At 45.3% G+C, this 22946-nt stretch overlaps 1 protein-coding gene across 1 annotated transcript; it reads right to left on the bottom strand.

The window, feature by feature from the left end:
- Window positions 1–9154: 9154 nt before the first annotated feature.
- On the bottom strand, window positions 9155–22339 carry ECRG4 (ECRG4 augurin precursor). Its single transcript, XM_004594201.3, has 4 exons — window positions 22247–22339; window positions 15258–15305; window positions 13213–13370; window positions 9155–9313 (listed from the first exon to the last, which is right to left on the bottom strand). The coding sequence occupies exons 1-4, from the start codon at window positions 22323–22325 to the stop codon at window positions 9155–9157; spliced, it is 444 nt and encodes a 147-aa protein (XP_004594258.2). The 5' UTR covers window positions 22326–22339.
- Window positions 22340–22946: the final 607 nt, after the last annotated feature.

Raw genomic sequence — 22946 nt, forward strand, 5'->3', positions numbered from 1 at the left:
TGGGCGACCTGAACTGTGTTCTCTGTTCCCAACCTTGTCCTCCACCTGTTGTCAGGTTTTTGAATATCAGTCAGTGAGAGCTCCCTGTGTGCCCACTGTTTTTCTGTTTCTCTCTCTGCCTCTCAGATAAATCATATATATGTGTGTGTGTGTGTGTGTGTGTGTGTGTGTGTGTGTATAACCGTGTAAGTATAATTCAAGGAAAAAAAACTGGGAGTAGCATCTTTCCTCGATGTACAGGTAGAGTTTAAAGCAATCTCGGCAAATAGGTATAAAGAGTTACACAGCATCAAGTGGTGCTTATGCCAGGGACGCAAGACTAGTTCAACATTTGAAAATCCTCATTAGCATAGTCTGCCAATTTAATAGGCTAAAGAAAAGTTGTATGATCCTTTCAACTGATCCTAGAAAATGCACCTGAATCACAGCCTGTGCTTGCTGTTCGGCTTCATCTTCCTGACAGACCTTGATTTGAAAGATTATTTTCAAGCAGAGGGAGCAAAACTTTGGACTTTGAGAGGTAGCAGTGTGGATGTGGTGATAGAATATGCAGATGTGAGGTGGGAATTATGGTAACAGTGCTTCTTTATTTCTTCCCAGAACAAAATGGTGCGTGAGTCAGCTGGCCAGCTGCAAAGGTCCTGTCATGCTTGCTTAACCCGAGCCAGGGATCAAATGGCGGGAGGCAAGATCCACCTGCTGTCGCTGTAGCAGGGAACCTCACTCGCGCTTCCTCTTAGCACTGGGCCCTCTTCAGCAGCAGCTGCCTACCATGTCCCATGGCACATTTTCCAGTCTGTTTTCACACTACTTGTTTTTCAGAAAGAAAGGAAGGAAGGAAGGGAGGGAGGGAGGGAGGGAGGGAGGGAAGAAGGAAGGAAGGAAGGAAGGAAGGAAAGAAGGAAGGAAGGAAAGATGGATGAGAGCTCATTTTGAGAGCAATGAATCCCTGAATTTCATTTGTGTGAAATGCAAGTCCTGTGTGCTAAGCATTCACTCCCCCAGATGGTTGCAACAGCCAGGTCTGGGCCAGACTAACACCAGAAGCTAGCTCTGTACTGGTATCCCATGTCTTTGGAAGGGGCTCAGATATTTGGCTCAGCTTCTGCTGCTTTCCCAGTGTACTCACAGGGACCTGAACTTGAAGCCAAGTCTCAAAACAGTGCTCCAATATGGGATGCTGACTTCACAAGTGAAGGCTTCCCTCGCCACTGGTCCCAACCCCACTTCCTGGACTCATAGCTATGGAGGCTGTACCAGTCCTCGGTTCCACCTCAACCCTGAGGGAGCCACTGGGTGTCACCTTTCCTCTCTCCCCAGCGTTTTGGTTAGGTGTCTTAGACCTTGAAAACAATAGAAAGACACAGCTCCTCATCAATCCCTCTTCCCTAATGGACCTATCTGTGTGTCCTGTTGGCTGAAATGTGACATGGGAAGCAAGTTAGCTAAGTACACCACTAAAAAATTATTGGTCTCCTTAGGAGCAAGGCCACCGACTTGCTCAAGCCTTCAGTGTGTTTAGCTTAAGAGGAGGTGGTGGATTTCTTATACCTCCAATAGCTCTTCCTGTCCACAGCGTGCCTGCCCTTCTGATCCATACACATCAGTGGGAAGATGGCAGGGACAGCTGCGAGGGATGTGGGGTTAGGTCTCTTCAAAAGGCTTGGCAGGCAGAGGAGGGGAAGGGAGCTGCTGTAGTGTGGGAACCTCCGTTTGCTTTCCCACGGTCTCAGGCTTCATCCTGCCATGCATGAGTTTCTGTAAACAGTTCTGACACATGTTCACTCACCCTGCTGGAAGCTCTCTAGGAAGCAGCTGGTTCTCATCTTCAATTTTGAGCCAAAAATCAAATTCACCGAGCAACCACTCCTGAGTCCCTGTTGGGTCCCTGGGGATCTCCAAGGACAAGACATAGACTTTTTTTCTCTCAACAGCCCTTCAGATGTTTGAAAATGAACAAACAAGCCAGACCCTAGACTCTGCCCACACAGGCATGATATGCCCAGCATGGCCTGTCTTGGGTGGCCAGGTCCCTCAATGTGAATGTCCTCTGTTCTAGCTTGTGTTTAAAAAGATGGAGGAGGTGGGTGGGTGCAGCAATGCCTGAGCCTAAGCCCTCCTGCTTTTGCTCTTCAGCTGTTGGTGAATATCATTTCATGGTGTAATTCGTCTTTTTTTTTAAGAATCATCTTTATGCGGTTGGCACTGTGATATAGTAGGAACTGGCATCCCACATGGGTGCCAGTTCATACTGCAGCTGTTCTATTTCCAATCCAAGTTGCCTGCTAATGACCTAGGAAGATAGCTGAAGATGGCCCAAATCTTTGTATCGTTGCATGCATGTGGGACCTTTGGAAGGAACTCCTGTTTCCTGGCTGCTCACCAACCAGCTCCAGCTGTTGCAGCCATCTGGGGAGTGAACCAGTGATGGAAGGTCTCTGTCTCTTTCTGCCTTTCAAATAAAGTGAATTAATCTTTTTTTAATGGCTTTATATAAGAATGGCTGTGCAAGGACCTAGGGAGTAAATCAGACCTCTAGAAAGAAGGTGTTTTGATTTTGGAAAGGTAGGACGAGTTGAAAAGTGCTCAGTGAAGGGGCCTCTGGCCAAGCTCTAGCAACCGTTGAGCTGATTGTGCGTCGATCACAGTAACGGCATTGACCCGTTCTCAGGAGCTGATCCTTCATGGTTCAATAGCCTCTTAACACGGTTGCTTTAAGTACTGAGGCCCAACATGTAGGGGCAGGTATTTGGCCCAGTGGTTCAGAAGCTGCTTGAGATGTCTACACCTCATATGGGGCACCTAAGCTAAAGCCCAAGTCTGCGTCCTCAATCTGGCAACAGTGATGGCCCGAGTAACTGAGTTCCTGGCCAACTACCTGACACAGAAGGTCTGCACTGTGCTGCCAGCTCCTCGTTCCAGGCTGGCCTAGACAGGGCTGTGGTGCATATTAAAGATCTCTCGCTGTCTATGCATCTCAAATAAATTTAAATAATGTAAAAATCTGATTTTAAAATGTTTCCCCTAGAAGCCTAGGAATGTTTTATTTGAAATAAAATAGTAGTTCCCTTTGCGGTTGAATGACAGATGAGATAACCCAAGTAAATTTCTCAGTGGAACTAGATGAAATGTTGAATATTACTTTATATATACAACTATACCCATCTGTAGTCACTCCTTGTGTCCACAGGTTTTAAATCCAGGTATTCAACTAACTGTGAATTAAATTTAAAAATATTTTGAAACCTGACTCTGTGCTGTACATATACAAGCTTTCTGGTTATCATTGTTTCATAACAAAGAGCGAACTGTTGGTGTAGCTTTTGCACAGTACAGGGTATTATAAGCAACCTAGAGATGACTGAAGAACGCAGGAGGCTGTACATAACTTAGAGGCAAGTGCAGTACCATGTTATCAGTGGACTCACACATCAGACAACGCTGGTGTCTTCAGAAGAGCCTTGAATCAACCTTCCAAGGATGCGAATAGATCTTTTTAGATGCATCCCCTACATGATTAAGAAGCAACTGAATCTATAGAAACCCAAACCAAAGAGAAAGCCAACTACTGTGTGAACGTCTGTGCAGAATCCTGTGGCACTTGAGGGTGTCTCCAAAGGCTGCACAGGGCTCAGGACAAGACAAGCCAGGTCAGACCACCCTGCCTCTAACTGAGTTCCCGGATGGCTTTGGCTTAGTGCTGAGACCTGGGGGCCCTGACTAGGTCCATCACACAGAGGGGTGTGAATCCCCCATGCTCTGTCTGATGGACCTTGCTGCACTGCACGCCAAATTCAAGTGCTAACTGTAGGAAAGGAAATGAACTCAGGCATCAAGAACTTCTTAAAAACAAGGATTCAAACTGAGTAGGTTGCAATTTTAAATGATTTAAAACCAAGAAGACAAGACACCATGAGAAACCATAGGTGGCAAGCAGAAGAGATCCACAAAGACTTCAGATACTGGAAATGAGAAAGATACAAAACCATTTCCTACGTTTAGAGAGACAAAGGAGAAACTTGAGCAGGAGATAGGAGACACAACAAAGCAAATTTGAAGAAAATAAAAGCAGGATAAATGCAATTGAGATTTACATATTTTTGGATTAAGATAATAATGAGAATTTTCCAAATCTGTTGAAAGATGACCATTCTCAGATTAAGACATGCAACAAATTCAAGTCATATTAAAACACACAATTTTAATTTCATTAAAATTTAATTAGATATATGCTTATTATCCTGAAAAAAGCCTTTCAAGTCACACATATGAAGCATCTTCAGAAAGGTCACAGGACATGCATATTATATTAAAAAAAAGCAACTCATGGGCTTGATGATTTTTGTGCTGAAGCAAACAGCTCTTAATTCTATTTTCCACCAATTTCCCAAAGTACTCTTTCAGGCATATAAAGATTCACAGATAATATTGAAAATGAGTGCTATAAAAATTATCAGAGAATACCTGCAGAATAAGGCAATGAAATGAATAATGAAACTCTTTAACAGTGGAAACCAAAGCCAGTGAAATAATACCTTTCATAAAAAATGTATTATTTTTATTGGAAAAACAGATTTACAGAAATAATGAAAAACAGAAAGATCTTCTGTCTGCTGGCTCACTCCCCAAATGGCTGTAACACCCAGAGCTGAGCTGATCCAATGCCAGGAACTTCTTCTGAGTCTCCCACATGGCGACAGGGTCCCAAGCCTTTACCAGACATAAGCAGCGAACTGGATTGAAAATGCAGCAGCCAGAACATGAATGGGCATCCATATTGGATACTATGCTTGGAAGTGTAGGACTAGCCAGTTGAGCTGGCCCTGAAACAATATCTTTAAAACCCTGATTAAAAAGCCAAGGGTTCTGTGCCAAGTAAAACAGGAGGAAGTAGCAAACAAATTTTGGAGGGATTCTGAAGCCATGATAACCCTCATGCAAGAGATTCTAAAGCCGTAATTCAAACCCAAAACCTCAGGTGCCTAGTGTGAGTTACAGGAGAGACAAGATAAACATGTGGCCATCTATTAAACAGAAAACAACAATTATATACAAGCCAAAGACAGCCTGGCTAGAGCTCAAACACCAAGTTCTCATGGCGTAAAAATAGGGTTGGGGGATGCATGGCCCATCCTGGAGAGGACTATAACTGTTGACTACTTTCAATCAAGCAGACACTAATAGACGAGACCCCGTTTATGTCTTCAGAGAAAAAAGGGAGGAGAACCAGTGAGGAGATAAAAAGCAGCTGTTCTAAATGAAGGACAAGAGGGGCAAGAATGGAGTAAAACACAACAAATCAGAACTTCAAAATGCGGTTGTGGGAAATCAAATCAAGTTACTAAATACAGTAAGCAAAAGCATCCAGTTACAGCTTTAATTGCTGCATTTTAGAAAGAATAATGTGCTTATTAAATGAATGTGCTTAAGGCATGCAGAAAAGTTAAAGGTTGAATAATGTTTAAAAAAAAATCGATGAGAAACATATTGAAAGGAAGCTAATATACTCATGAATATCAAAAGGAAGTCCAGGCAAAAAGCATTACTCAAAATAAGGAAATTTGCTACATAATGCTAAGTGATCCCCTTTCCTGAAAGCGAATGATTTAATTCTATTTGTACTTACTGTTGTCTATACAGATTAATAAGGAAGCCAAGAGTCAGAGGAAAAAATGTCCATCTTCAAAGATAATTTTACATATTTTTTGTAACTGGTAGGTCAAACAGAACAAAGAAACTCAGTAAGAAAATAGAATATGTGAACAGGACAGCTGCTGGGATTGGATTAATGAGCTGGCCCCTGGAAAGGACATTCCTTCCAAGTGTCTGTGGCACAGGTACCTAAGTGGGCACACCCTGATAAAGCTGGCCTCTAAACTCTGTAAAGGATCCAGATCTGCCAATAGGATTTCTCACCACAATGCAATTAACTTGGAAAGCAAAGCCAATAGGATAATTATAAAACTCCATTCATGTGAACATTTAATAACACTCATAGCTCAGAGGTCAAAGGGGAAATCGTAACTGAAATGACAAGATTTTACCATCTTCCTGCCCACTGCCAACTCACGGGACTCAATCACAGAAGGAAAGTTAGAGCATGAAGTGCTTGCCTTTCAAAATAAATAAGGAGATCCAGAATACAGCTAAGATCTAATGAAATCAAAGAGCCACAGAAGTAGATGAAAGGAAGTTATAAGAATAGAAATTCACAAAATACAGAAACATACAAAAGAAATCAATGCAACCAAAACTGTGTATTGGAAAAGATAAGACTCATTCCTTTTAAAAGATCCGTGTGAAACGGAGTGAGAGAAAAACACAGTCACAGACGTGACCAACAGGTACAAGTCCAGAGCCAGTCTAGACAACTGCAGCACTTCCCTAGAAACATGGCTGCCTGGAGATGTAGGACTGAGCAAAACACTGAAAGACAGTGCAAGTGAGAGCAATCCATTAGCTGCAAAATAAACACTATCAATAGCAAGAAAACACCATATTCAAGTGGCTTTATGTAAATAGTACCAAACATTCAGAAAATAAGGCGATTCGTTCTTAGGTTCTTACATAAAGAAAACAATTGAAGGGGGCACATTTGGGACAAGGCTGAAAATACCACTTAGGGCATCACACCCTAGGGCAGCACATGCCACTCCAGCCGTTGGGTCCCTCTCATCCACATAGGAAATTCAGTGAGTTCCTCACTTCAGCTTTGCCCAACCTCAGCAGCTGGAAGCTCTCTGGCTTTCAAATAGATCAGTGAATCAAAAGAAAAATATTCCCACTTTATTTTATGGAGCCAGAATGACTATGGCACTCAAGCTAGCAAAAAACAGGATCAGAAAGGAAATTTTTTTTTAAAGATTTATTTTATTTTTATTACAAAGTCAGACATACTGAGAGGAGGAGAGATAGAGAGGAAGTGGAGCTGCCGGGATTAGAACCAGCAGCCATATGGGATCAAGGCGAGGACCTTAACCACTAGGCCACGCTGCCGAGCCCCAGAAAGGAAATTATAGGTCAATCTTGCTCATAAATATGAATGCAATGATGCAATAAGCAAGATAGCATCATGATTAAGTTAGATTTAGTAAAAAAAAATGTAAATGACATATTTTACAATTTTTATTCATAGAATTATCGTATTAATCTCTATAGAATTGCCATATTAACATGTCTAAAGAATAAGATATATTATCTTAATGAACAAAAACAAAAATCAGTACTCAAATGAAAATATGGAAGAATTATAAAAAATTAAGTGGTACAAAATCGTACATATTTATGGCATTCATATGTCTTGATGAATGTAAACATTGCATAATGTCCAAATCAGATAAGCATATCTGTCTAAAATAGTTATTATTGTTTTACAGGGAAAACACTATGTTTTCCTCTGGTTTCTTTTATACACAGCACATTACTGTTATCTAAGTTCACCTTACTGTGCAATAGAACACCAGAATTTCTTACTCCTGTTTAAAGTTAGCATCCATTAGTCATCCTTTCTTCCCCTCCCTTATGCCCATTCTCCCAAGCCTCAGACAACCACCACTATCCCGGTAGCTTCTCCCAGAATAAGACTCCACACATGAGTGAAATTCTGTTATACTTCTCTTTCTGTGCTTGGCTTATTTCACGTAACATAATGACCGGTGTTTCCATCCATGTTATTTCCACTTCAATACACCATCATTTTGTAAACCTGAGTAGTATTCCATGGCATGTATGAACCCTACTTTCTGCATCAGTGAGTAGACACTTTGACTGTCCATGTTTTCTTAGCTGTTGTGACTAGAACGGCAGTAACATGAGAATGCAGATGCCCCTTCAACAGAGTGACTTCATTTTCTCTGGCGATACACATTGTAGTGGGATTACTGGATCATATGTTAGTTACCATTTGTGTTTTTTTGGAAAACTTCTATAGAATGTTCTATAATTACTGCACCAAAATACATTACCACCAACAGTGTACAAGAGTTCCTCTATTTCTACATCCTTGCCAGCACCTGTTATCTTTTGTTAGTTTGTCTTAACCTGGAAAAAAGACAGATTCTGAAAACATGCAGCAAGCATAGTTCATGGGGAACAGGAACACTCCCTTTGAGATTAGAGATGAGACCAAAAAGTCCTTCGTTCCTCTTCTTTCCTCCTCTGTAATATTATATGGGGCTTGGGTCAGGCCCGGAAGTAGCAGGAAAAAGAAACAAACTGTACCAGTGAAAATGCAAAATGGTTCAGCTGAGTGAAACAATCTAGTATGAAAACCCAAACACTGTGGGCCACTCAGGTGAAGTTCCCAGAGTTGCTGAGTTCAAAAAGACACAAAGCGGAACGGCTCTGGAATTAAATTCCAGAGGTGCTCTTCATTGTCTGGGTGACATTAAGTGGGTCCAGCTCCAGCTCAGGGCCTGGTGAGAGAAATCTTTGGAATATCTGCCAAACGGAAAGGATCAGTTCAACCAAGCTCCATAGCTGTAGATAAATTCAACCGCGTTTTTTCCTGCATGTAAGGTAGGGCAATTTTTAAAAAAAGTATGTATTTACTTGAGAGGTAGATAGAGAGCCCTGTGTTAGTTCATTCTCTGTATGCATGGGGCATCCACCTGCTGGGACAACCGGGAACCAGGAACTCCACTCCAGGGCTGGCATTAGCAGGATGCTGGAGTCAGGACACTAGTGTGGAAGGTGAGCCTGCTGACCAATAGGCCAAATGCCCTCCCTAGTGTAGACCATATTGTAGCAATCTGAAGACCCTGTCCCCCCAGACCGTGTTCTGCCCAAGGTGCTGCTGACGATTCCAGGAATTAGAGTGGGCAGATGCTTCTCAGCTGATGTTTCAGCTTTAAAAACTCGAGGGAGTAAAAGTCACCAGCTTAGTTTTCACCCAAATGAATTCTGAGATTTTTTTTCTTTTTGGAAATGCTTTTATTTCTGTTTTTTTTTTTTTTTCAACGAGGTGCATTGTGTTAGGGACATATATGAACGATCAAAAGGCACTTAGATTCTTTGATTTGACTCTTTTGTTATGGTCAAAGTAGGTGGAAAAGATCTGTTGAGATCAAGCCCAACAGGAGTCCAATGGGACAAGGCATAGGGAGAGCTGTGAAGACAAGAACTGTTGCTTCTAGGCCACTGGTCGTGAAGGAGGCTAGTAGTCATCGTAGTTGACGCTGGCACCGTGCCTGAAGCTGTGGGGGCTCCTGGGGCCGATGGCCGAGTCTTCATCATAGTGCCCTTGGTAGTAATCGTAGTAGTCGTGTCCGTTCCGATCACGGTTTAGCCAGTAGGTGATGTCATCTTCAAATTTCTGAAGAAGGGAATGGCGCAAAACACATTGAACAACGCACCCTGCCCCCAAGCACACCTTACCTGTGGCTTTTAAGGAGCTCCTCATTCGGTGCCTAACAGCTCTTGCTAGGAATGACTCAGAAGTCGACACAGTCACTCAGCCAGCGAACACTGATCACAACTCTTGCCCTCCAAGGGAGTTCAAGGCCATGCCTTAGGCCACTTCTGCCACACTGATTCCAAGTATGTCCAGACTAAGCACTCTTCTCTCTTTTGCTAAATAGAGCGGGCATCTGCAGGTACAGGTTGGCTAGATCCTCAGGGACAGCTCTCCTCTTGGCAGACACTGGCTCCGCTTCCCATCCTGCTGCTGGGCTTAACCCATTGTGTTTACAGCAGATTTAAATCAAATGCAGCCCTGGTGTCACATGGCTCTGGGAGAGGGCATTGTAGATGTGTCTGATGGCAACTCTCATGCCCAGGTTGTTGGTAGTGTGCATCGCACTGACACTCTGAAAGGGGCTCTGAGTGTCAGAACTTGTACTAAGCCCTGGTGGGCTACTCAGAATGAATCAAGGTGCCTGCCTTCAAGAAGCCTGTGATGTATGTGGGAGGCAGATACAGAAAGGGCAGCTGCCACCCCTAATGTTCAAAGAAATGGGGAAAGACAGAAAATGAATCAGAGGGGGCAAAACGATGCTCAGGTTCTTGGTGGGGGCAAATGGCCTGTGCCAGTAATCTGTTCTTTAAAGGGGAGACTAACCATTCTGGGGTGGTGAAAGTACAAGATGAACTCAGCTTGGCACTCACACATGTCCATGCTTGGGGACCAGTGAGAGTCTAAGTGAGAAAGAGCCAACCAGGACTAAGACGTTGGAGTAGGCCAAGGAGTTTGGGCTAGAGCGTCAGTTTGTCTCAACATGTATCTAAATCGCTGTGACTGGGGAGAAATGCAGAATCCCAGGCACCATTCCAGGCCTCCTGCACGTACTCACCTAGGGTCTGGGGCTTTAGGAACCTAAGCTTATTTTAAAGGTTGTCACTGAATATGCATGAATGCAGTCCTTGGCTTTCAGTGCTTCAGCATTGTGGTGCCCCCACATTTTCAGCAACAAGGGTACTTGGCATGTTCAGAGTGGGTCTTGCCTAGGCTAGTGCTGTGTGGTCCAGTCATCTGTGGTGTGCTCACCTGGCGGTGGCTGGGCAGCAGTAGTCAGAGCTTTGGGTCAACCCCATGGGGTGAAGGAAACCACCCACACTCCCCAGTATGCTATGCAGCTCAGCCACTAACTGTGTTTTCTACTGATGAGATCTCCAACTTCAAATGAGTTTACAGAGCTATAGCTCCATGATAAGTCCAGGAACATCTGAGCTGAGAATTCCAGGGCAGGACACCCCAGCTTGCCCATTATCAATGTCATTGTGGCCGACAGTCACCCCTTTCTGGGTGAGCAGAGGGCTCATACCGTGAGGAGAGAGCGATTCGTGCTTCTCACATTCGCTTACCATTTTGCTTCGTGTATTTTTCATTTCCTGAGATGCAGCTTGCTTGAGATTTTGGCTTAAAACATGTATTTTCAATAAACTCATTTCTGTGTAGATACAGAAATGATACAGACTTACATGTTTTAAAGTCTGTGTATGAAAGCAGGTCAAAGAAAAAGAGGATCGCATGATTCCTTTTGTCCAACACCACACGTAGTCACATTGGGGTCTGTTTCTTTCTTTGTGTTCATACTTAATCTTATATGAGGCTTTATCATGGATATTATTTCAGCCATTTCCCCACATTAAACTCTTAATTACCTATTTTGCTGATGGTCACCAAAGAGATGCAAATTACTAAAAGATGATGTAGCATACTTGTCTGGTGTATAACTAAACAAGTGAGGGTACTTCTGAAAACTCCTAGAAGAGCGGCCGTTCAGCCTGATGGTGAAGTGTCTGCCTCCCGTGTCAGGGCATCTGCATGCAACATTGGCTCTCGCTCCTGGTTCTAGCTTCACATAGCACAAACTCTGAGTGGCGGCAAAGATGGCTCAAGTATTTGCATTCTTGCCACAGGTGGGAGGCCTGAATCTCATTCCTGGCTCCTACCTTCAGTCCCTGTTGATGTGTGGTTGGACATTTGGGAAACAAACCAGTAGATGGGATTCCCCCTGCCTCCCTTTCTATGTTTGTTTGTTTCTCAACTTTAAACATCAAACAAATACACTCATGGAAAACTTGCATGCTTTTTAATTCTGTTTTCCATGAACTTTTGGAGATTCTTCTCCCACAGATTTTTATTCTTAATTCACAACACCAGATGCTGCCGAAAATTCTTGAAACTTGGTGCTGTTGCATGAGATTCCTTGAGGACCATGCACTTACAGTCCTTAAGGACTCTCAGGCGTGATTGTGTCTTTACCACAGAAATCCCACTGGGCCACTATAGACTTAAGTGAGAAACAAGCCAAGGAATGAGACGCAAAGCCTGCCGTTTGTTTTGTTACTGATGGCAAGTAAGTTCATTCACAGAAGTACTTATACTCATGCCTGACCCAGACTTTGGTCACAACTGTTTAGCTATTTGCACAGCAGATAATCATAACGGACCAGAAAAACTTCATGGAAAACTTGATCAAAAATTAAACTTTGTTTTGATGATTTCATTTTATGCAGCCAATAAAAATGTGTTGAAAGAGTTTCACTGTTTTTTGTTTTTGTTTTTGTTTTTTACTCATCACAGTGCTTTATATATACCTTCTATGTGAATCATGTGTCTGGCTGGAAAAATGCTTCCAGGTGCCCACTGGGAGATACTGTGCATGAAAGCCCACCTGCTGCCTGCTGCCTACCTGGGGTGAGCTGACCAAGTATTCTTCCCCTCGCTCTCCCGTATCGACTGTGCACTTCAGGGTTGCTACTGTCTCGCTGCACCTGTATCCCAGTTGGGAACTTATGAGTATAAAACAGGCTCATCAGATATGCCTTTCCCTTAATTTGCTTCCTTTGTCTATTATTGTTGCCTAGGGAATGAACCGTAAGCCAGTTTTCCCCATATATGCACTGACAAACTTCCTAAAACGCGTGCAAAGTGGGCCAGCACTGTGGTGTATCAGGTTAGCCACTGCCTGCAATGCCAGTATTCCATGTGGACACTGGTTTGAGTCCTGGCCACTCCTCTTCAGTTCCCTTCTCATACACCTGGGGAAGAAGAAGCAGAGGATGACCCAACCGTGTGAGTCCCTGGAAGAAGCTCCCGGCTCCCAGCTTCGGCCTGCCCAGGCCGTTGTGGGCAATTGAGGAGTAATCAGCACACACCTCCCAACAATCTTCACTCTGCTTTTCAAATACATTTTTTGAAACATGCGCAATGACCAGTTTTCTTGAGAAAACACTTTGCATCTCTTTCCAGTCCCTTCAAAGATCGTTGTAGCAGGCTTATTGCTTCTGACATTTGAGTTATATTAAGAATGCCTAGAAAAGTTATAAAGATTCCTAGGGGCCAGCTTTGGGGTGTACAGTGAGTTAATCCAACCCTGTCATGCAGGCATCCCATATGAGTGCTGGTTCAAGACCCGACTGTTCCATTTCTAACCCAGCTCCCTGCTGATGCACCTGCTGATGAAACAGTGTAAGATGGCCAAGTGCTCAAGCCGCTGCTGCCCATGCGAGCATCTGGGATGGAGTTCTGGGTTCCTGTATTCTTACAGGCCCCAGATGCAGCCAATGAGGCTGTTTGAGAAGCGATCCAATGGTTGGAAGATTCCTTCTCTCTCCCTAATTCTGCCTTATAACTGGTCATGGAATCCAGCTCTGGGGAGCACTGGCATGTAGTAAGTGAACTGCAAAGCCCCGCTTCCTGGTCCTTACACGCCCAAGCCAGGCATCTGTGCCTACCAGCCTGCGGGGTGGGCAGCCAAGCATACGCACCGCTTCATCGTAGCCCATGTAGAGGAACTGCTGGTACCACTGCTGCACGTCCGGCCGGGTCCGGTCCCAGAGCTGCCGCTTCTGGCGCTTTAGGTTGCTGAGAAATTCGTTGGCCTTGTTCTCATCAACAGCCACTTCAGTCTTTGCTGGAGCAAGTGCTGAAATGTACAAAGCATGATTTCCAGGCAGGTTAAAGGGGGTCACTATTAGACTCCTGTACCACACCCTTGCCTGCCACACGCACGTTGCTTCCAGCTCTCTACGTGGCCTATGACAAGCTTGTGATCAACACAACTGCAGGTCATTTTCAGGCCTCCTCCTTAGCTGCAGGCATATAGAGGGACACAGGCTAGGTTCAAGTTCAATGTCTAGTTTCCTCAGGGTAGAGAGGAGATACAGATCATCCGCTGTGATGCACTCACCAAAAGCTGGTGGCCTACCCCCAGGCTCTGCAGTCAGGACCAGAACCGAGTGCCTAGTGTCACACACAGAAGTCTGTCGCACCCAGTGAGGGTCATGCTTGCTTAGGAAGGTGTGTGAGAGTGAAGAACTGGGCACCAACGTAGCCTGGTTCTCACACCAGGCTGGGGGGACACTCAGCACGCCTCTGGACTGTGTCTCCATCACTGACTGCTGGATTGAGTCTTGAATCAGGGACATTGACCCTTGTGGTAACCCTGTTGCTCTAACCCCTTCTCCACCACAGCCCGATTGTTGAGACCAAGTGCTTCAGAGAGGCAGCCATGCCCTTGGACTTTGCCCAGCTGCAGTTTTGAACCTCTGTCACTTCATCTACTAAACCAGACCAACAGTCCCTACTTTAGTGTTGTTGCAAGGAATGCAAGGGCTGCAGGAGGCGAAGTGCCCAATGCATTCCTGCTTGTACAGGTAAACAGCAGCATGGCTGTTGGCAGTGTTATTTTCAACAAACCCTTGGGGGATCTGTGGCATTGTATTTTTGCAGTAGGTATTCAATGTATGTTTCTTGAATTAAACTGAGTTAAAGGCAATGGCATGCATGCCTAACCATAATAGTTTGCTCACCCAAGACAAGATGGCCCTGTGGGAGTTACTCAACCCTAGGCTTCCATAAGGTGATGTTTCATAGCCACCTGTCACATAGAGGGGAACACTCAGAGCAACCACCGAGGTGGAGGAGGATCCAGGGCCCCAGGGAAGTGCTGGAAAGGATGCTTGGTGTCCCCTAGGGGGCTCCCAGAACTTAAAAAGGACTGCCCTTGCTTGGGCATTCCTGAAGGGCATAAATATGGGAACAAGCACTCAGGTGCCCCACTTCAGAGTGCAAAGGTTAAATCTCCCATAAACTAAGAGAGGGGGAAAGTAAATGATTAAATGGCCACATCGGAAACACAGCCACACTTCACTTTCTAAGGAATGTCACGGGTGAAGATGCGTGTTGGGCAGGAGAGACCACATTCACCAGCCCACACCATGGGACTAACCGATCTAACCAGTGACCCCAAATTCGGAGACTTCCAGACTCTTCTACATGAATGATACCTCACTGTTGCCTACCACAATTATCATAGGAGCATTTTCCACAACAGAGGGATTCCCTGCATAAACACCCTTCTCCCCAACAGCTGACGGGGTCATATAGCACTACCCACAGCCAGACCAGGTTCATGCCCTTCTGTTGGGGTCTGTTGTGCACAGGAAGATATGCCCTAAATGTATGGCCGATCTCTTAAATGCTTCATGGTTCTAAAATAAACAGTGTTCAATTAAAATTAACAGTGTTCATCATTGTGCTGTTTCATTTTTAAGTCTGCCTCGACAGTTTTCAGAGAAACCCTTTCAAGTGGTTGCCGCCCTAATATTTGTCTAATAAAATTCCACATCACAATCCCACAGAACAGGCCCTTCAGATCTGCTAACCTGGGAGAGTGAACATGGTTGGTGTTTTCAAATCTAAGGTACTGCCCTCCCTTATCCACCCAGGTAAGGATGCATCCCTTATCCATTTGGGGTGAGTTCTCCCAGGTAAGAATGCATCCTTTATGTGTTTGGGGTGAGGAGTTTACCTTCTCGTTTTTGAAGCATCAACTTGAGCTTATTTCCTCTTATGCCACCTAAAGGAATGAAAATAGAAATCAGGTTCAAATTTGCATGCTATTCTTCAATTTATTAGATGCCAAAATTAGAGTTAGAAAAAAAAAAAAAAGAACTGTTTGCCCCTACTTTTCTTTGGTATGGTTACCTGCCGGAGTCCAGCTCCAGCCGAGAGTTCGGAGCTCGGGAAGGGTGTGTGGAGTCGGCGATAAAGAAAGACACAGACACTGACACTTGGTACATTCTTGCATGTTCTCACCTGGTCTTACCCGTTCTCACACGTTCTTACATGGTCTCACCCGTTCTTACATGATCTTACACGATCCTGCGCGATCCTGCACACAGCCCAAGAAAAGGCTGTCCTTTTTATTTACTCAGACACCTCACAAGCCTCTGCACAAGTAACTAATTATTTTGTTTTTTCTTCATGACTCAGGGGGCATGTACAGTCATTTGGTCACTCCGTCTGCACTTCAAGGCTAAGCAGGCGTCTCAAAAGATAATTCTGAGTAAGCCATTATTCACTCTTTAACAGTAGTTATGGAGCAACAGCCAGGACTCCAAGGTCAAGGCACATGCGATCATCTGCCAACTAGTAGCACATTCTCATCACATTTTTCACTTATACAAACCACCCATCATCTAACAGGAAAACAGGCCACGGGGGAAAAATCCTCCAAAACAGAAATCCCAAATACAGAATCCCCCCACAACTACAGACTCCACAATTCCATAAACAATGAGACAACAATCGAAAGCATCCTTCTCTAATGAAAGCATTCCCAATTCCTTCAGTCAAAAATCACAGAAGCAGCTAAAACAGTTATACTCTCCATGCTCCAAAAAATTGCAAAGACAGGCTAGCCTTAGAGATGATAACAGCCACATTCATTGCCATGGCAGCCTCAGCTCTCACTCCCATCACTTCCATTCCTGTAGGTCCACTGGGTGCTACCTGACTGGCCAGGCCCTGGAAAGGAGGCAGATCTGCCTCACCTGTGACCTCCTGTCTTCCTCTTGCCTCCTGACCTTGAGCCAGCCACCGTCTTAGGGCAGGGCATTCGTGCAGTGCTCCCAACAGTTACCATATGTAATGTTGATTGCATTCGTCAGCCTACAGGAAAGACATTTCAGGTTGCCACTTATTGACAATGGCGTGGCGGACCAAGGGGACATTGTTCCTTCAGCCCTTGAATCTCACCATGAGGGTTAACCGTCTGCTAAGTGTGCCCCCTTAAGATTCTCACTTCCTAGGTGCCATTGGTTGAATGTCCCTTAAATCCTCATCTACCCAGAACCTCCAAATGTGAGTTTTATTTGCAGTCTTTGAGGATAAACTCTGTTAAGGTTCTGAGGATGATAACATGCTGGGTTGGGCGTGGGCCCCACATGCAGTGGCTAATGTTCTTATAAGAAGAAAACATAACTCAGACAGAGCATCCCTGTGAAGCAGAGGCAGGCAGAAATGAGTCAAGGAAACACCACTCTTAAAAACATAACCAAGTTTTACAGTTACCCTCATCCTACAAACTAAGTGTTATTCACATCCTTTGCTGTTCTTTTTAGTCAGTTTTCAAATTTTATTGTTATCATTTTCCATGATAGTGCTTTGTAGGTATAGGGGTTCCCCCTCTCATTCCTTTACCTCTCCCCCACCCCTCCCAGCCAATCATCTTCACAGAAAGGACATATCTGGTATGGAAGAACACCACCCCACATCATGGGTAAGCTGATTTGAGGAATTATTGAGGACTCTGATCCTTAATAATCGCACGCAGAAATGAGGCTGTCTCAGGACAGGTGAGCCCAAAGCTCCTGGGAAAACACTGTTGGCATTCCCAGCCAAGAGCACCTGCGGGAGTAAGGAACTCAGAAGCACTAAGATGGCGGTGTTCTCCTTCTTGCCGGAGATGTCAGCCTCTTGGCCCATAGCTGGGCTGCAGTGAGGGTGGGAAGGTAATGAACGCTGCATTTGTATCTACAATGGTGCAATATCCTGGGTATAAAATCAGAGCTTTTGCCATGCTCTTGAAAGTGTTCTGACCCAGGAAAGATGAGAGTTGACAACCTTGGAAATTTCCTCCACCCCTCCCCAAATCAACCCCTACTGAAAGAGCTGACAATGTAGCTGGGTAAGTGGGTATGGTTGGATGCTGAGTCACAAACTGGCTGCCCATAGCCGCACTACACCTGCAGGTGAGCTTTGCTGTGCTTACACAACCTGAGTTTGAATGTCTCTGAGCCCAAGTCACCCACTCAGGCCCTGGTCATCTACTTACTGCCTGCCAGGCACATGATTGCCAGTTCTGCCCAAGCACCGTTAGAGGGACTGTGCCATCCAAAGAGCTTGCTCATTCTAGCACCAGGCTGTAATATAAAGCCTTCTAGAACCCACCATGCCCATTTTCCACTCAGAGGCCTGCCTCATGATTCATGGGGACTGTAGCCACCCTTCTGGCTCCCCAAGGATTGCCCTATATTATACCCATACTGCTTATCCTTCAAGGATAATGCCTCATTTTTCTCTCAGAAGCGTTCTAACTTGCAAGATAAATTACGTGGTCACCCTACTTTTAAAAGTTTAATGGCATGGAAATGACTTGGGCAGACTCTCTAGGGACCACGCTGAGGGTCAGGCGCAGAGGTAGTTGTTCACTTTTTGGCCTCTGCTGGATGGCAGGCAGAGATATTACGGCAGTGTGCAGCAGCCTGTGGCAGAGATGTAGTGGCTTTCATTATCTGTGCTCAGATCGGTCCACCGTGACGTGGCTGTTCAAAAAGCACCTGCGGTCTCTGGCTGCATGATTCACTGCCTGCCTCCTTCATGTACCATGCAGTTAGGGCTACCATGACTGCACCTGCATTGAACAAGCACAGAATTCCTTAGTTCACACAGTTGTAACCATGATTTCACATTTACATTGTATAAGGAGTTATAAGTAATCTAAAGCTTATTTGATGCATGGATAGTATTAGGATTGCATAGATAGAAGCAAATGCTACCACATTTTGTGGAAGGGACTTGAGCACTTGCAGACCCCATGGGGTTCCTGGCACCAAAACCCTATGGGTACCAAGGAAAGACTAACTGACAAGTCAGCTCCATTGCTGCTCTGATCAGACCACCACACCACTGTTTGGTTCAGTTTCATCCAACTTGAAGGTGATACAAGCAAAAACAAAAACAAATAAATGGAAGAGAGTAGTGCTCAGAAGAGTGTGTCCAGGGCACTGGTATTAGTATTCATCATTATGGTAACATTCGTTACTTTCCAATAACTCACAGGGAGACATATACAGAATGAAGTATTGCCTCCCCATCTATTTGCCTTCTGTAAAAGTGCTTGACTATTTTTTTTGCTAGGTCACATGGTGAATTTATTTTTATTCTTAAAGAAATTGGCAAGCTATTTTCCAAAGTTCTACATTTCAAAACTTCCTAGAGTTCAGTTTTACACTTTTATGACCAATAAATAAGGGCTTCCATGTTTGCAGTGTCCTTGGCAACACTCACTATTCTCTGTAATTCTTACAGTTTAATAAGTGTGCATACTCTGGGACCACTGTGTGACATTTCTGTATATATATGCAATACATACAACAGCATTTGCCCTTGTTTAACAGTACCTTATGATTGGAGGCTTTCTTCTGTTTGTTTGTATGATACACATGAGGATATTGGAGCTCTAGAGCTCTACCATATTATATAACTCCCTCTTTGCTCCCTGCCCAACACACATGTCTATGCCTGTAAGAATCACCATTCTGTGTTCAGATTGATCATTTTCTTTAGCTTTCACTTATGAAGAACATGTAGAAGTTGTCTTTCTCTGTCTGGCTTTTTTCACTAAGTGTGATATCCTCCAGTTCTGTCCATTTTGTTGCAAACGATAGAACTTCATTCTTTTTAATGCTGAATAATATAGTCCTGTATGTACAACATACTTTATTTGTTGTTCACCTGATGCTGGTGTACATACTTTGGTTGATTCCATAGTTTGGCCATTGAGAGCAGTGCTACAGGAAGTTTGGTGAATCAGATATATTTTTGATCAATTTTCATGTCTTTGAGATGTATATATACACACACAGTAATGGGATTGCTGAATCACATGCAAATTCTTTTTTGCAAAAAGTGCTTGACTATTAACAAAGGAGGCAATCTGATGTGGAAATAGACATGGGATTTAGGCATTTACAAAGAAGCCCCAAATATTCTAGAGATGAGAGGCCCACCAATTCTTAGCTCTGGAACCAGAGAGTATAGATAAGCCTCAAGTCGTGAATTATGAATGCTGTTACTGCTAGACCATGATAATAAGCACTCCTGAATTGACCCCATCCTTTTGCTTGGCAAGTTCAAAATTGAAAGAGGCCCTCTTTGAAAGAAGCTAAATATGGATAAACGAATCAAGTCAGGATAATCATCTTCTCCCTATTTCTGGGTGTCCAGATGGAGTTGCTGGTTCCCAGTTTCAACCTGGCCCAGATCTAGCTGTTGTGGCTACTTAGGAAGTGAAACAATGGATGGAAGATCTCTCTTTCTCTCTCCCTCTCTCTCTCTCTTTGTGTAACTATCTCTCTCAAATGAATAAATATTTTTTAAAATGTTTCTGATATCACAAAGAAGCACACTTGGGATTCTACAGTCACATCAGTGATGATAACATTTTAATTGGCTCTTGTTATAAACTAAATTAAAGAATGTGCCTTGGAAGTGCTCACTCAACTCACTCGGTGTGCTGCTTGGAGCAGAAGGATCAGGAGCAGGTTTTTAGAGCAGCACTTAATGACACTGCTAGGGATCCCACATTGCATATCCAGGTTTGAGTCCAGCTGAGCTCTGGAGTCAAGCTTCCTGCTCATGCATGCTCTGCAAGTCAACAGTGCTGGCTGGGGTGGGTGGGCCCCTTCTGCCAACACGGAGTTCCAGGCTCCTGGCTTCTGCCTGGTCCATTCCTAAATGTTAGAAGCATGTGAGGGGAATGAACTGGAAGACAGGAGGTCTCTCTTTACCAATCACTCTGTCTGCCTTTCAAATAAATATTTTTAAGAAGGATCAAAAGTGGGTGGGTAGATAGGTAATGGATACCATGTAAATTACTGAGTTGCTTCACTGTGGTTGATCTTAAACAGAAACCCTCCTCCCCTGAACAATCCCCCTGGGCTCCCGCTACATGCTCTCCCCCACTCAACCTACAGTTTGGTTTCCATACTTGTTTTGAATAAGCAAAGTGCAGAAGCCAGGTCACCATACATGTCTTCTACTTCTGTTTAAGTGCCCATCTCTGGGAATATGAGATGGGACTGGGGATAGAACCAACCTTGCAACTGCAAGACAACTGTATGAGTGTAGGCTGAAGCAGGTGACTGCCTAAGCCAGACCACACAATGGCTGGCACACACCTGAATCAGAACTGGGGTCACCTCTGATGAGGTTTCTTTGCCCCACCTCCCACCAACTGGACTGCTGGTCTCAAAACTCCAACCACAGGGAAAATCATAGGATCTGTGGTCTGACAATGAAGTGCATGTATCAGAACTGGGCCTGAAGTATAGAACTGAAGTACAGTGGACGGCCTGCCCAGATACACATGGGGACATGACAAGTCATTAGGGCCTATAGAAAACATCTAGTACCATGGGTGGTGGAACAAATTGGACAGCCAAGCTTTGGCAGCCAGTGTCTGGGCAAGTGGAAATTCTAAGGTGGACTATGTCAGTCAATGGACTTTGGGAGGATTTCTTCATCCTTGGAACAATGAAATTAACAATACTTCAGAACTGTGGAAGCTACTTGGGCACTGCCTCAGGCAATGTAGCCTCAGCCATGTTACAGTGGGGACCCTAGAATGACACTGAGTGGCTGTCCCCATCCCCCAGTGCTGATGTGGTGGTTGGGCTGCTGGGAGCAGCCCTCTCCCCTTCTCTCCCTCCTTCCTCTAGATACAGGAAGAGAAAAAAAAAATTGGAAACAGTTGTCTCATCCACTTGCCATTCCTGGACCCTTCCCACCCTAATCAGTGGTCCACATGGGTGTCCCTCCTCAACTATGTAAACATCATAAAACATAAACCCTGAAAATAAAAGTGCCCAGCTATATGGCATGGCACAAACATCACTCCAGGATCTTGGGCCAAGCACTGCCAACCTTCCAACTCCAGTTTCCTTGGCAGTTAATGTGGGAGGATGGGGGAGGCTCACAGTCCCTGCCTTCGGAAGTATGCCTACATCCCCCTCTTGGACCAGGAACAACTCTCGGCCTGGTATTGCCCCACACAAGTCCAAGGTGGCACCAGAACAAAACATAAGTTTTCAAACTGTGTTTTTGAGGTAAGGTCTGTGGACCCCGGGTTCTGCTGTCTGCACACTCACCCACTTTCTTCATTGCAGGCATGCCTCTGGGTGTACTTCTCGGAGAGAATAGCGAATGTCTGCACGTCCAGCCAACTTCACTGAGCGCTCCAGGAAGGAGCATTGCTCCTTTAAAAGCCACCCCCAGGATCGTGCCCAGGTTTGCAGACCGGAGCCGGATCTGGCAGAGAAGTTGGCAAAAAGGGAAACCCCAACTCCGTCGCTTGTGGGGGCTATTTGCCTCCCTGGGTCTGGAGGGCGCCTCCTGCCTAAATAGCTGGCAGTCCCTTTGCCTTGAATTAACCCCAGAAACATTCGGCTCGCACCCTTCAGACCTTCCCCGCCCCCAAGGGTTAACTTGCAGATCCGAGAACCTGGTGCTCTCTCAGCCCATCCTAGGGCACCATTTTAACACCCCTCAAATGCAAACCCCTGAATCTGGTGTTCCAGCATCCCACTGACCCTGTCAAGGATAAGGGTGGGTCCCCTAAACCTCCATCCCCATCACCCATCTCCCTCCCTGGACAGGCGGCATCGCCAGCCCAGGCCACCATAACCTCAGGTCAGGCGATGCTCTCCGTTGGGCAAGTCCTCCCCCCTCACTCACCTGGTCCCACGCACAGCAGCAGGATCAGCGCCAGCCCGGTGAGGGCCAAGACGGCAGGCCGGGAAGAGGAGGCTGCCATGGCGGCGACAATGTTAGGGCAAAGGGCTTAGCACCACACGCAGAGCCTCAAAGCGAGCTGGCTGGAAGCTGGGCACAGGAGCTGCTGCGGGCTCTCTCTGCGTTCCTGCAGGGCGGGGCCTCAGGCGGGCGGGAGGGCGTGATGCCAACAGGCCTAGGGCCAAGGGACTGTGCCACATGCCCAGTCAGCGCCCTTGAGGCCGGCTGCTCTTCTGCGCCGCAGCCCTGTGCTCCAAAGCCAAGGATGTTCCCTACAATGAGCTCCAGGAGCTCCTGGGACTTGTAGCTGTGAGCACAGCTGGGGTGCAGGGACCCAGAAAATGCTAAAGGCATCCTGGAAGCAGCAAAGGGCCCAGGCTCCATCCCTGGTCCCCATGTTTCCCTGCCCGCCCCAGCGCGCTGACTGCTCTGCCGGTCTTCCTGGCACCAACACAAGACCTTCCCCATCTTGCTCCCTCCTGGCCAGCCTTGGCTCATAAAGCAGTCTTTGGAATTTCCTTGATTCCTGAGCTGCTCTTGAAGATGCCTTTGGCAGAACAGCGTTGTGTGAGCCTTTGGAAGGCTCCACAGTCTGGGCAAAGAGTCAGGAAAAATAGCTTTTCAGAACCCCCGAAGTGGACTG

This window comes from Ochotona princeps, chromosome 8 (genome assembly GCF_030435755.1).
Source record: "Ochotona princeps isolate mOchPri1 chromosome 8, mOchPri1.hap1, whole genome shotgun sequence".
NCBI lineage: Eukaryota > Metazoa > Chordata > Mammalia > Lagomorpha > Ochotonidae > Ochotona > Ochotona princeps.